The sequence below is a fragment of the Balaenoptera physalus genome, assembly GCF_965194825.1.
Source record: "Balaenoptera physalus genome assembly, chromosome: 13".
Classification (NCBI taxonomy): Eukaryota; Metazoa; Chordata; class Mammalia; order Artiodactyla; family Balaenopteridae; genus Balaenoptera; species Balaenoptera physalus.
The window spans coordinates 81,949,815-81,962,266 of record NC_138892.1 but is presented as its reverse complement, the minus strand read 5'-3'; the positions used below and the strand labels follow the sequence as shown (position 1 = coordinate 81,962,266).

General features: G+C 38.9%; 2 protein-coding genes across 10 annotated transcripts in view; one reads left to right on the top strand and one right to left on the bottom strand.

The window, feature by feature from the left end:
- Nucleotides 1-1,261: 1,261 nt before the first annotated feature.
- On the top strand, nucleotides 1,262-7,302 carry ETFBKMT (electron transfer flavoprotein subunit beta lysine methyltransferase). Of its 3 annotated transcripts, XM_082419860.1 has the most exons (4): nucleotides 1,262-1,400; nucleotides 2,950-3,327; nucleotides 5,521-5,651; nucleotides 6,412-7,302. In XM_082419860.1, exons 2-4 carry the CDS (start codon nucleotides 3,002-3,004, stop codon nucleotides 6,753-6,755), a joined length of 801 nt encoding a protein of 266 aa, XP_082275986.1. In that variant the 5' UTR covers nucleotides 1,262-1,400; nucleotides 2,950-3,001; the 3' UTR covers nucleotides 6,756-7,302. The 3 variants fall into 3 exon arrangements, 2 of the variants coding, with proteins under 2 accessions (XP_082275986.1, XP_082275987.1); XM_082419861.1 differs by lacking the exon at nucleotides 2,950-3,327; XR_014252329.1 differs by lacking the exon at nucleotides 1,262-1,400 and having other exon boundaries at nucleotides 3,213-6,033; nucleotides 6,412-6,523.
- Nucleotides 7,303-9,798: 2,496 nt separating this feature from the next.
- AMN1 (antagonist of mitotic exit network 1 homolog) overlaps nucleotides 9,799-12,452 on the bottom strand; it is a 62,273-nt gene continuing 59,619 nt past the window's right edge. For all 7 annotated transcript variants that reach the window (XM_082419868.1, XM_082419863.1, XM_082419862.1 and 4 more), the window contains one exon: nucleotides 9,799-11,438. Coding sequence is in view for 5 of the 7 variants with exons in the window: in XM_082419862.1 (XP_082275988.1) it covers nucleotides 11,365-11,438 (74 nt within the window). In the remaining 2 variants the exon portion in view is untranslated. The remainder of the gene's footprint in view (nucleotides 11,439-12,452) is intronic.

Here is a 12,452-nt window from a genome sequence, read left to right as displayed (position 1 = left end):
ATGAAAAGCGGCGTGACCAAAAATAAATAAATAAAATAAAAACACCAAACAATAGAAAAGAAAATCCAGGTTTGTTTCTCAGGGCTTATAGTCTGTTTCTCTTGGCTTATCTGGTTTATCTTATCTTGTAGGAATGTAAGGCCTTTTTTTGGACTATGGAATGAAAGTTTCAGAAAAACCATTTCAGCTGAACTATAGAGAATGGGATAGAGGAAGGCAGGATTGCAGAGAGACCAGTTGGAGGAATTCAAGCAAGCAATCATAAGGCAGAGGCAGGAGGGATGGAGAGAAGCGGATCGATTTTAAAACTATCACTGGGATAGAATTCAGAAGCTGGTTAAAAACAACGCTTGACCTCCCTGGTGGCGCAGTGGTTAAGAATCCGCCTGCCAATGCAGGGCACACGGGTTCAAGCCCTGGTCCGGGAAGATCCCACATGCCGCAGAGCAACTAAGCGTGTGCGCCACAACTACTGAGCCTGCGAGCCACAACTACTGAAGCGCCCCGTGCCTAGAGCCCCTGCTCTGCAACAAGAGAAGCCACCGCAATGAGAAGCCCGCTCACCGCAACAAAGAGTAGCCCCCGCTCGCCGCAACTAGAGAAAGCCCATGCGCAGCAACAAGACCCAAGGCAGCCAAAAATAAATAATGTGGTTTGATTGCTCATCCATTAAAAAAAAAAACCTTAGACAAATTGATTTTTCAAACGGGGTGGGGGGGGGGGAGGTGGCATGCGGGATCTTAGTTCTCTGACCGAGAAGGCAACCGCGACCCCTGCAGTGCAAGCGTGTAGTCTTAACCACTGGACTGCCAGAGAAGTCCCTAGACAAATTGATCTTGAACATCTATTAAAAATTATTACTAGCAAGAGAATCAGTGAGTGTTATTGAAATGAGAAGTTACAGTTGAAAAAACAAAAAAGATTGTACGTGTATGAAAATTATTATAAAAGGGAGGACATATTATGATTTAATCCCAGTTGAATATAAGCGTCATTAAGGGTTTGTGCTGTGTCTATTTTGCTCACCGCTCTATGCCCAGTGCCTAGAAGTGTGACTGACACGAAGCAGATGCTCCACGGCTTCAGAGTGGACTTTTTATAAATCAGTATTTGACATTCCCTTATTTCCCAAGTGAGGTCAGGGCGCCCGCTGGTTTCGCACTTCCTGTCCCTTTAAGAAGCCCAGGTAAGGGAGAGAAAGTGCTGCCGGGAAGGAGGGCGGAGCAGGAGGGCGGGGTGGGGACGCAGGGCGGGGTGGGGGCGCTGGGTGTTGGGGGTCGGCTCTGGGGTGGGAGGTGGGACCCAGCGTGCAGTTGTAAAGAAGGCGCTAAAAGAGGCGCAAAGGCGAGTGACCGACCTGCCCTGTGCTTAGCTTCCCAGGACGGTATTAGCACAGCCAGGTAAGGAGAAAAGGAGGACTGTGCCTGCCCCTTTAAGACTGACTCCCGTCCTCCTTCGAGGGAAGTTACGTGCTAACACTTTGGAACTTGCCCCTTTAAACCTGTTTTCTTTCCTTACCAGTTAATCCATGTACCAAGTGTCCACCGCATAATCATATATTCATAACGGATGCTTCATTGGGGCTGGCGTGGGCGGGGCATCATCGGTCTGCATGACAGGGTGTCGAAAATCAATCATCTTGTATTTGCTCTGCTTTCTTTTCAAACCTTAGGTTCGTGCGATTCAAGGGCTGACCCAATCCTTCCCTACACAATTAGTCCAATGAGGTCAGGCTGTTAGAGACCCTGAGATTACAAGGGATAAACGTGGGCTGGCACACCCACTTAAGGTCTATCCTTGGTTCACAGACAGCCATTTTGCCCCTTCTCGTGTCTTGGTATTTTAACTAATTGCCCACGTTTAAAAGTGGGAGTTTATGGGTAAATAGCTGGATTGTTTTGAGAAATTGAAAGATCTGGCCACGTGTCCCCTGGCTGCCTCCTTTGGACTGTTTTGAAATAGTTTCCAGTTTGCCACAGCCCTTCAGTGATCTAACAACCAGCCTGCATCACACATTTATCACCAGTCTGGCCCTGGGTAGGCATTTGAGTTTGGGGCCCCTACTCTAAATACTTGGGTGGACATAAGACTATTTATATATTTATGCAGAACAGATCGGAGGTCCCAAACAACTGGGTGTATAATTCGTGCTTAAACTGCTCTTCCTCATTCTTATTTTTATCAAGGTGTCTTTCTATTAAGTCCAGGTTTGGTAAAGATGACTCATCAGAGGTATTTACAGAAAGAGATTTGGGAGTTGATATTCTTTTATTACAATTAAATCCATAGTTTCTTGTTTGTTTTGTTTTGTTTTTGTTTGTTTTTAGGAAAACACCTGAATCTTGATTACATTGATGTTTTATGCTGGGACTATCTTTATTGAGCAGTCAGTATAATTTGTATATCTCTAACCACAGTTACAATTTGGTAATCTGCACAATCTTGGCTAGACTTCATAAAGGCAAGAACTGTGTTTGCCCTGATAATTGCTCTATTCCATCACTAGAATCTAAGCTTCCTGAAGGTGGGGACTTCATTTTGTTCACAGTTGCTAAGCACAGTGCCTGCTTAAAGGGAAGTGATTTATTAAATGAATGAAAGAACTTTAAAGGTATACCTTATTTTATATAAAAGACGTGTTCCTGAGGATTCTCTGAAAATCAGATGCTTGTGTATTTGTTGTTATAAGTTATTAAAAAGGATTCTGTTGTGGAAAGGCATCTTTTAGAAGATTGGATTTTCCTAAATTAATGCACCAACGCTTTCACCTAAAATGAACTTGCACTTGTGCATCATCTGCTACAGAGCTAACACTAACATTTTCTTACTATGCAATAGGATTTGGAAGTGTTGGTGAGCCTTGGAGTTTTCAGTATCATTTATGTTTTTAGAGGTCCGGAGATTCCAGTTGAGATCAGTTTGGCAGCCAGACCCTTATTCTTTCCCCAGGAGGAGCAGCTGTTATCAAGAGAAGCACCAACAAACCTGTGCTTTGGGACCTATGGCCTTGCGCCCAGGTTGGAGAGCGTTTACATCATTTGCCATGAACTGCTGTAGTGTCCTTCGGAAGGCTGTGAGAAGCAGTGGTTTTCCCTTGCTTCCCTGGGGCCACTGCCCCTGGAGGGGAACTGGAAGCTTTTTGGACCCTGAGATGAAAGCTTTCCTGGAGGAGAACACTGAAGTCACCAGCCGTGGAAGCCTCACCCCTGAAATCCAGTTGCGGCTTTTGACCCCCAGATGCAAGTTCTGGTGGGAGAGAGCTGACCTGTGGCCCCACAGTGATCCTTACTGGGCAATCTACTGGCCAGGAGGCCAAGCCCTGTCTAGGTACGGCCGTAAGTGAAGCGGGAGCCTTTAGGGCTCCTCATATCCTTACTCTTTCAGCCCCTTCCAACTCCTCATTCTCCCTGCTCCTCACAAAAAACCAGAGTAAAACCCCAAATTATTTTCTTAATTTAGAGCAGTTTAGGAATAGTGTTGGGTTGCTTTGTTGCATAGCTTTACCTTTTGCTCCAAGCTTATCAAGGTGTTTCCCGATATAAAGCCCTCTCCCCAAGAGAAATCCTAAGTCAGCTGTCAAGACCCTAGATAGCTGGTAATGATCCAGAAATCTCACACTGTTCTCAGGTTCATGGTTCATGATATGATGCATGGCCTGTGCAGAGTTCCTCAGCGGAGCTTAAAGCCCCAGTCCTTCAGGTAGCCTGGTTTAATCCTGTAAATGTTGCTCCTTAAACCTCACACTTCCTCCATCATTGCCTCTTCCCAAGCTCCCAAAGAACGAGGGATGTGAGTGATTGAGACATTACTCAGGTGAACTCTGGAGTTGCACGTGCATTAAAATGATTTTTTAAAAAATATTTATTTATTTATTTATTTGTCTGTGTTGGGTCTTAGTTGTGGCATGCGGGCTCTTAGTTGCGGCACTGCCTCTGCATTTTTAAGGTTCCCCCTTTCCAACTCCCCATAGTGCAAAGGTCTTCTTTAGGACATTTTCTCACACATTCACACAGTGCTTTTTATTAAAACAGCCGCTGAAACAAAGGCAAGAACTTACAGCATTTTAATCTAGTCTTTGCTCTTAGACTGGCAAATGATTTAATCTTTTTATACCTTGAGGTTACAAAACTGAAAGGAAAAGGATAAGGACTTCTCTTTCACAGGAATGGTATGGTCTAGCAGAAGTCAGGTTGTATATAGTTTTAAATGCAAAATAAATAAATGCAAACATAGAGCTTTCTGGAGAATCCTAAGTTCTGGAAAGCTTTCTAATATCTAACAAGTCCAATATTCTGGCTGTTGTGTTGCCAAATTTTCAAGCTTTATTTACTTACATCATTTAAAAAAATACATTTTAAGTGATATCTATACAAGTTGTTATCAACTCCAAATATAAGTGCAATCAAATTCCTTAAGAGACTGTCTGAATCAGAGGTCACAAATAGGTGATCCACAGATGTGTTTTCTTTGGCCTTTACTTGTAAACTTAAAAAAAAAATCAGTTGCTAACATTTAAAACTTGAGGGATTGCATGTAAAAATTTATTTCGATTTGAAAAAGAAAGAATCTCTGGGGAATTCCCAGGTGGTCCAGGGGTTAGGACTTGGCGCTTTCACTGCCTGGCCTGAGTTCAATCCCTGGTCGGGGAACTAAGACCGCACAAGTCACGAGGCAAGGCCAAAAAAAAAAAAAGAATATCTGATAACACTGGATTTAAATCTCTGATAACACCCCATTTCTATGGGGCAACAATTAGCTCAAGATGGGTAACAGCTGTCCCTTTAGACAGGGTACTACATCCCTGCCTTGCCATAGTTCCTTAGTCTTTTTTTGGCTTGCCGGATCTTAGTTCCCTGATAGGCCCTCAGCAGTGAAAGCGTGGAATGCTATCCACTGGACCGCCAGGGAATTCCCTCTGCTCTTCTTTATTATTACAATACTAAGGTCAGGTGTCAGTTGACATTTATTATTTCAGTGTTTTCCCATTCATCTTCACTTGCTTGGTAACTACTTAGCCCAGGTCCAAATTCTTTGGTTGAACTGGACTTTGATCGTACTACCAGAGAGGTCATTATAAAACAGTTCAAGCAGTAGGTAAAACCATTCTCTGTTGAACAATGAAGAGGAGACTGTGAATTTTGCATCTAGCTTACTGAGTCCTGATTTTAGCAGTGTTTTGTCAGTCTGTGTTTTTGGTGCTTAGTAGTTTCTGGGTCATAGTAAGTGCTCAGTACTTCTAAAAAGTTGACTTGAAGAGCATGATTAGTCAGTTGTATGGAACTGCTCTTCACACCTACTAAAGAGAAAGAAAATGACTAGGTCCTCTCTCTGCCACCTCTGCCCAGCTCTTAAGATTGACATTTTATCTCATTCTAGTCAGGCCAAACTTGCCAATGTTGGACCAAATTCTTCTAAGTTTCACCATTTCTTTGTCCAGTCAATCCAAAGAAAAATTTTTGTACACCTCTTATTGACTTTCTCCTATCTTAGATAATGTTTTCCCTTTTCTTTCTAATTTAGGTATCTTTTGGATAATCCTGACGTTGTCAGAGGAAAATCTGTGTTAGATATTGGGAGTGGATGTGGAGCTACAGCTATCGCTGCTAAGATGAGTGGAGCTTTAAGGATCTTGGCCAATGACATAGACCCTAGTAAGAATTTCACATTTTAAAATATTTGAAGCTCATCTTTTTTTCTTCCAGGATAAATATCTACAGATGCCTCAACCCATCATAGCCTAGCCCATTTCCACGTGAATCTTATAATCTGATATTGTGAACTTACTCAGTGGGACATTATCTGTGGGAATCCTGTGAGGCCTGAGTTGATGGTGCATTTTTCACAGGAGGACTTCCATTTGTGTCTGGCAGATATACCAAAGTGATACCAACCTGGGAGCACTTACTGTTGGTCATTGCTGGGCTAGGGATTTCCTGAAATATGTAGGTAGTGTTTATTTGACCAAAACCCAAGTGAAGATAGGCCTGTGTCTTTGAGGGAGATTTTATTCCATTCGAACCCAAGTTGAGACAGGTAAGTTTTAATTTTATCTGATTTTCTTCTAGTCTTCCCTTTCACTGAGGATCTAGCCCTTGAGGAACCTTATTGTATATGGGGTCTCAGTTCCAACTTGTCATCCTGCTCAAGCACAAGGCTTGTAGATCAGCAAATGTTCCTTAAAACCTCAACATTTCCAGGTGTTTGGTATTGTTTTATTTTCAGGATATTCATATATTTGAGAATTGCAGGAAATAGCTTATACTGGCATATACTTTAGGCTTCTTTACCTAAAAAAACAACTTTCAACAGAAAGGGAAAAAAAACGTTGGAGATTTTCTAGATTATTTAAATTAATTAATAGGGAATTAAAACAACCTAGCATATACCAATTCACTATGTGCTTTTTTAAAGTTGCAGGAATGGCTATTACACTAAACTGTGAGTTGAACCAACTGAATCCTTTTCCCATTTTAACCAAAAACATACTGGATTTGGAACAAGATAAGTGGGACCTTGTTGTGCTTGGAGATATGTTTTATGATGAAGACCTTGCAGACAGTCTACATCAATGGCTGAAAAATTGCTTTTGGGTCTACAGAACTCGAGTACTGATTGGTGACCCTGGGCGACCCCAGTTCAGTGGACATAGCATTCAGCATCAACTGCACAAAGTAGCAGAATATTCACTTCCAGAGCCTACTAGGCAGGAGAACAACGGACTGACAACAAGCACGGTGTGGGATTTTCAGCCTTGAGCTGTTGAAGTACCTCCGATATGGATATAGCTATGTTTGTGTTTAACCCTATAAGACTGTCCAGTTCAAAGAAGGCAACTCGTGTTAAATGGAAAATCTTGTTTCCAAAATATGAAGGTTAAAGTTTTGTCACCCTTTGTCATGTAACTTGTTCTGCAGTAAGCCAAATATAGAAATCTCTATCTGAAATTTTTTTTCTAGTTTTACTGCTAGAATATAATTATAGAAGGCAATATCCACATGTAGTTTAAGTAGCTGAGAGGAATTAGATATTTTAGCACAGTCTCTTTCTATAGTTGAGGAGAACTATGATGTATCTTTGAATTAAACAAAATAAAAAATACAGAAGAACACTATATTTTAAAAAATTATCTGTTAAGATCAGAGATGCAGTTGGTATGGTACAGAATACAGTAAGTCCCCTACATATGAACCTTCAAGTTGTGAACTTTCAAAGATGTTACAGTGCCTCTGTATGCCAGCTGTTGTACTGTACTACCGTACTTTTCAAGGTACTCTACTGTAAGATTAAAAATGTTTTATTTTTTGTGTTTGTTTTTTTATGATTATTTGTGTGAAAAGTATTATAAGCCTATTACAGTAGAGTACTATATAGTTGATTGTGTTAGTTGGGTACCTAGGCTAACTTTGTTGGACTTATGAACCCACTCTCGTAATGGAACTCATTCATATGTAGGGGACTTACTGTACGTGGGCTTCGGAGTGAGGCCACTCTGTCACTTTCTAGTTGGGATTTTGGGCTACTTAAGCTCTCTGGGCTTTCATTTCTTCACCTATAAAATAGTAATAAAATTTAATAAACTGCACCTCAAAGGGTTATTATAATAAATGAAAGTATAAAGTGTATAATATAGGATAAGTATATAATAGGGTATCAATTAAGAAACACAGATAAAGATTTTATAATTTCCTACATACTCAGTACTGTGATACCTTATGATGCCTCTTTATGGTTTACTAAGGTCAGCTAGAAATTGGTTATGCCACCACTACATGCCCCAGCTTGTCAGGATCTTATATATCAATAAGAACATTAGGACATAAATGAAAAACAATGTGAAGAAGAATGTGTATAGTATACACTATTTATGTAAAAAAGATGCATGTATATACCTACATGTGAATGTATATGTAAAGAATACATATTTACTTGTAGTAGATATAGAATATCCCTGGAAAGATAAGAAACTGGTAACAGTGGTTGTCTTCTGAGAGGGTACCAGATGGCTGGTGGATGAGGGTGGTAGGGAGACCTAGTCCTTACTTTTGGGTCTTGTAATTTTGTACCGATTATATGTACTATATTTCTTATTCTCCAATTTAAAACAAAACGTGACCACGATATATGTTACAGGTATAAAACGCAGCCTTGCGATTGTACCGTTGACCCTTGTACAACATGGGCGTTAGGGGTGCTGACTACCCCACCCACCCCCTGGAGTTGAAAATATATGTATAACTTTACAGTCAACATCCAAGTTTCTGCATCTGGGGATGGATCGCGTAGTACTGTAGTATTTATTGAAACAAACCAAACAAAAAACACATATAAGTGCAGTTCAAACCCGTGTTGTTCAAGGGTCAGCTGTACTTTCGTGTTCTCATATACTGCTTAGGAATTGTTTATGACACTTGCATTCTATGCTTTCTAATAATACACACATGCCAGTGGGATTAGGATACCAGGGAGACATGATCAGAGCTATAGTCTTTCAAAAGAAATGTAGAGAAAGCAGTTAAGGGCAGGTTGTTGCTTAGGCAGGAAAATGGTATCATTAGGTGGGAGTTTTGGAGCTGGGTCACAGAGGATCTTGTGATTCTTGAACTCTGGAAGTCAGAGTTTATTACAACCCAATGAATCAACTCTTGTTGTATCCAATTCCATTGGTCTACTGGGGCTTAATTATAAACTCAAAATTTTGATTCAGCATTGGTTAAAATTAATGGAAATTATAGGCTACAGTGGCACTGGGTGGCATTTGAGAGGAAAGAGTTTTGTTGACATATTCCTTGAAAATTCAGGATAGTCTTCTGGGTATTGTCCTTCTCAGCAAGATAAGAAAGAAAATTAAAGGAAATTATACTCTGGAGCACTGTTGGAAATCAGCTTGAAGAGGCGAAGAGTAGATTTAATTTTAAATATCTACATGGGACTTCCCCGGTGGTCCAGTGGTTGACAATCTGCCTTCCAATCCCTGGTTGGGGAACTAGGATGCCATATGCCGCAGGGCAACTAAGCCCACGCATCACAAGAGAGAAGCCCAAGCGCCACAATGAAAAGCCTGAGCGCCGCAACTAAGACCCAACACAGCCAAAAAATAAATAAATAAATAAATAAATTAATTACAAAATAAATATCTACAACACTGTTTCTGTTATCCTTTCTTAATTATTTATGAGGAAGGTACAAGAAGGTCTTTGAGACGTCCAAATATTACTTAAAATATTTTTAAATCGCCCATATATATAACAGTGATCCTTGAAATGACTTCATAGCATAACAAACGTTTGTATTAAGACTGTTCACGTTTAAAGAGATTATTGATACAGTTGGATTAATTTCTACCATATTTATAACTGTTGCCTTTGTTCTTTGTTTCTTTTTTGTGTTCTACTTTTTCTGCCTTTTCTGGTTTTATCTTTTTTGTGTGTGCTGCATCTCACGGCTTGTGGGATCTTAGTTCCCTGACTAGGAATCAAACCCCGGGCCCTTGGTGGTGCGAGCACAGAGTCCTTAACCACTGGACCACCAGGGAATTCCCCCTTTTCTGGTTTTACTTGAGGATTTTATGTGATTCCATCTTCTCTCCTCCCTTAGGATGTCAGTTATATTTATTAAAAAAATTTTTTTAGCAGTTGCCCTAGAGTTTGCAGTGTATATTTACAACTAATACAAGTCCACTTTGAGATAACAAACACTGTACTGCTTCATGATTTTCAGTTTGTTCAGCTTTTATCTTGTGAGGACAGGAGTGATGACTTCCAATCTCTGTACATGTCACAGACCAGAAACTCGAAGTACGGGTATTACTTTTATTTATTTTCTTGTCTATTCATTCAACAGATATTTGGGTGCTTATTATGTACCAGACACTGTTCTAGGCATTGGAGGTACAGCAGTGAAAAAAAGAGAAATAATTTCTGTCTTCATGAAGCTTATATACTAGGGTGGGGAGACAGATAATAAATAAAAAATAAAACAGATGTCAGATGGTGACAGATGGAAAGGGGAAAAACAGAGTTTAGAGTGACAGGTAAGGGTGACAGGGATAGGCAGGATAGGGACGGGAGACCCAAATTTTAAACAGAGTGCTGAGAAACAGCTAAGATAACTAGCAGTATGAAAAAAAAGATCAAGCTGCCAACTGCTTTAGGATGATAAATCCTTTACAGACTCTAAAAATCTGATACCTTAGATCTTGAAACTAGTTTTCCCAAAAGCAGAAAAAGCTACTGACTTGGTTAGGTGTTCAATATTAAATCTTACTGAATTTGTCTTTAGAAAAATTTCATAGATGGAACAGGCCTTACCCATTTTACACATATATACATATGTACCACCTTTGCAGTGGCAATATATGTATTTATGCTATAAACATATCACATTTATAAAGTAGTTAACAGTAAGGACAAGAAGTAGAGTTGAATATGTAAACCCTTCCCTCTAAACATATACAAGAAATCTACCATACCACACTTTCCCTGTTATTCACTACATCACAGTAAAAATAGGAAATCTTTAAGAAAGTCCCACTGAGACAGGCTCATGGCACAGGGAATATGCTGAATTTTGGGGTAGTTTAAGCACAGTACACTTCAGAGAATTTTGTGATTATAGAGAGTAATACATTTCATTTGAAAACTAAGACCTGTGTGTTTATTTCACAATGTGAAACCAGTAGAGCTTCAGAATACAGCTTCCGTGATGACATTTTGTGTTTACTCATTCTTACACATTCTTGACTGCAGTTTTTAAGGATGAACGTTTGTAGATGAATAGCATGTATTTGGGAAAAGTAGCCATACTCAGTAACATTCATATGCTGAATGGCTAAGGTATATGATGTCCTGGATTATGACATTAAACTATTATATTTCTTTGTTTCATTGAAATAATAAATTCTGTGAAGAAGTTACAGGCCTGATGTTCAGCTTTGCTTTTTGGCCAGTGGACATTTAAATAATTTGGAAGGTAGCAGCCAAAAAACAGCTAGGAAGGTAATTATGCTTTTAGAAATATCTTTACTTAGAATTCTCCTAATGTTTATCCATATTGGTAAATTTCTCTTACAGCAGCTCAAATATCTAGGTAGGAGAAGGAAATTTCCAGGCAAACAGGTAATTTAAAACTTTGCTATTAAGGAAACAAACACAATACCCTCCCCAAATACATCAGAGGGCATGCTAGGATTGCCATTTCAAGAACAATCACTCCTCAAACAAACTTAGAAATAATAGCACTATTAAAATGTTTAAGAGCCTGGTTAACTTCAAAGCATAAATCATATTATTGGAAAGCCAATCTCTAGATCATTGTTTCCTGGGAAAGTAGTATGAAGATCATAGCTTTGATAAGCTTCAATAAGAATCAATATACAGTCCACGTCACTTGCTTTAGTTTGTTTGGGCCTACTAATTGCTCCAAGACTTCTCGCGAATGATCTACAAAAGAAAACAATGACAATATATTAATTCATAGTAATCAAAGATCTTGAATGTGTCCTCATGTATAAACTGGGGATGAGGATAACTATTATATCTCATAGGGTTATTTAAAGGATTAAATGAGATGATATATAAAGCATACTATAAGCTAAAAATACATTTAATTAGTGGTAACCATCACTATTATTAGCTGCAGTAAACATATCATAGTAATACTTCTAAAAAACAGGTATTTACTGTTTTCTCTGTAATTTCATCTTAATTTCACCAACCAGAGAGTAATAGGGTTAAAGTTTCTCAGGGTCCTGGCAGGAAGTAGATGACACACTAAACTAGGGTGCTTGAACAGGTTTTAACTATAAAGAAGTGATTAAAGCAAGCATGATTAAGGAAAGCCAACAGGTATGGTAAAACACCTTGGGAAGGGGCAACATGCCCATAAAGGTTAGGGGACAGAGTAGTTACTAGAACAGGACAACTTGACCTGTAGTTGAACATTTTTCCATGTCATATAATATTTATAAAACATGATTTTAAATAGATAACTATTACATGAATTCCTTGTAATTTAACCAATCTGTATGACTAGACATTTAGATGGTTTTCAATTATTCACAATATATAGCAGTGATTTTAATATGGTTTACATATCTTTTGCAAAGTCAGTTTTACAATATCTTTTAATGCTTTTAATGCTTTAATGCAAAAACACTGCTAAAATTTTATTACTTTAAAAATTATTCAGGAGTTTAATAAACTTGTTCCATAGATACAACCTATGTTGTATGTATAACATATCTCTAACCTAGTCTTGGGAAATTTCTTAGTTTAGTCGTTCTCAGACTTAAAGATTTCATAGACCACTAGGAAAAAAAGCAGGCCCAACATATGGTTACTAAGTTTTATTTTAAGTAAAACAAAAATAAGCCAAAACATTAAAGATTTAGTGCAAGAAAGAGAACTAGAGAGTGTTTGGAAACAAGAAGTTATAGTTGTGAAAACAAAGGTTTA

Bases quoted from the DNA above. Each gene is read 5' to 3' on its own strand.
- ETFBKMT (XM_082419860.1), top strand. From the start codon at position 3,002: ATGGCCTTGCGCCCAGGTTGGAGAGCGTTTACATCATTTGCCATGAAC. The intron at 3,328-5,520 runs GTACGGCCGTAA...TTTCTAATTTAG, and splicing joins GGAGGCCAAGCCCTGTCTAG to GTATCTTTTGGATAATCCTG. The intron at 5,652-6,411 runs GTAAGAATTTCA...GCTTTTTTAAAG, and splicing joins GGCCAATGACATAGACCCTA to TTGCAGGAATGGCTATTACA.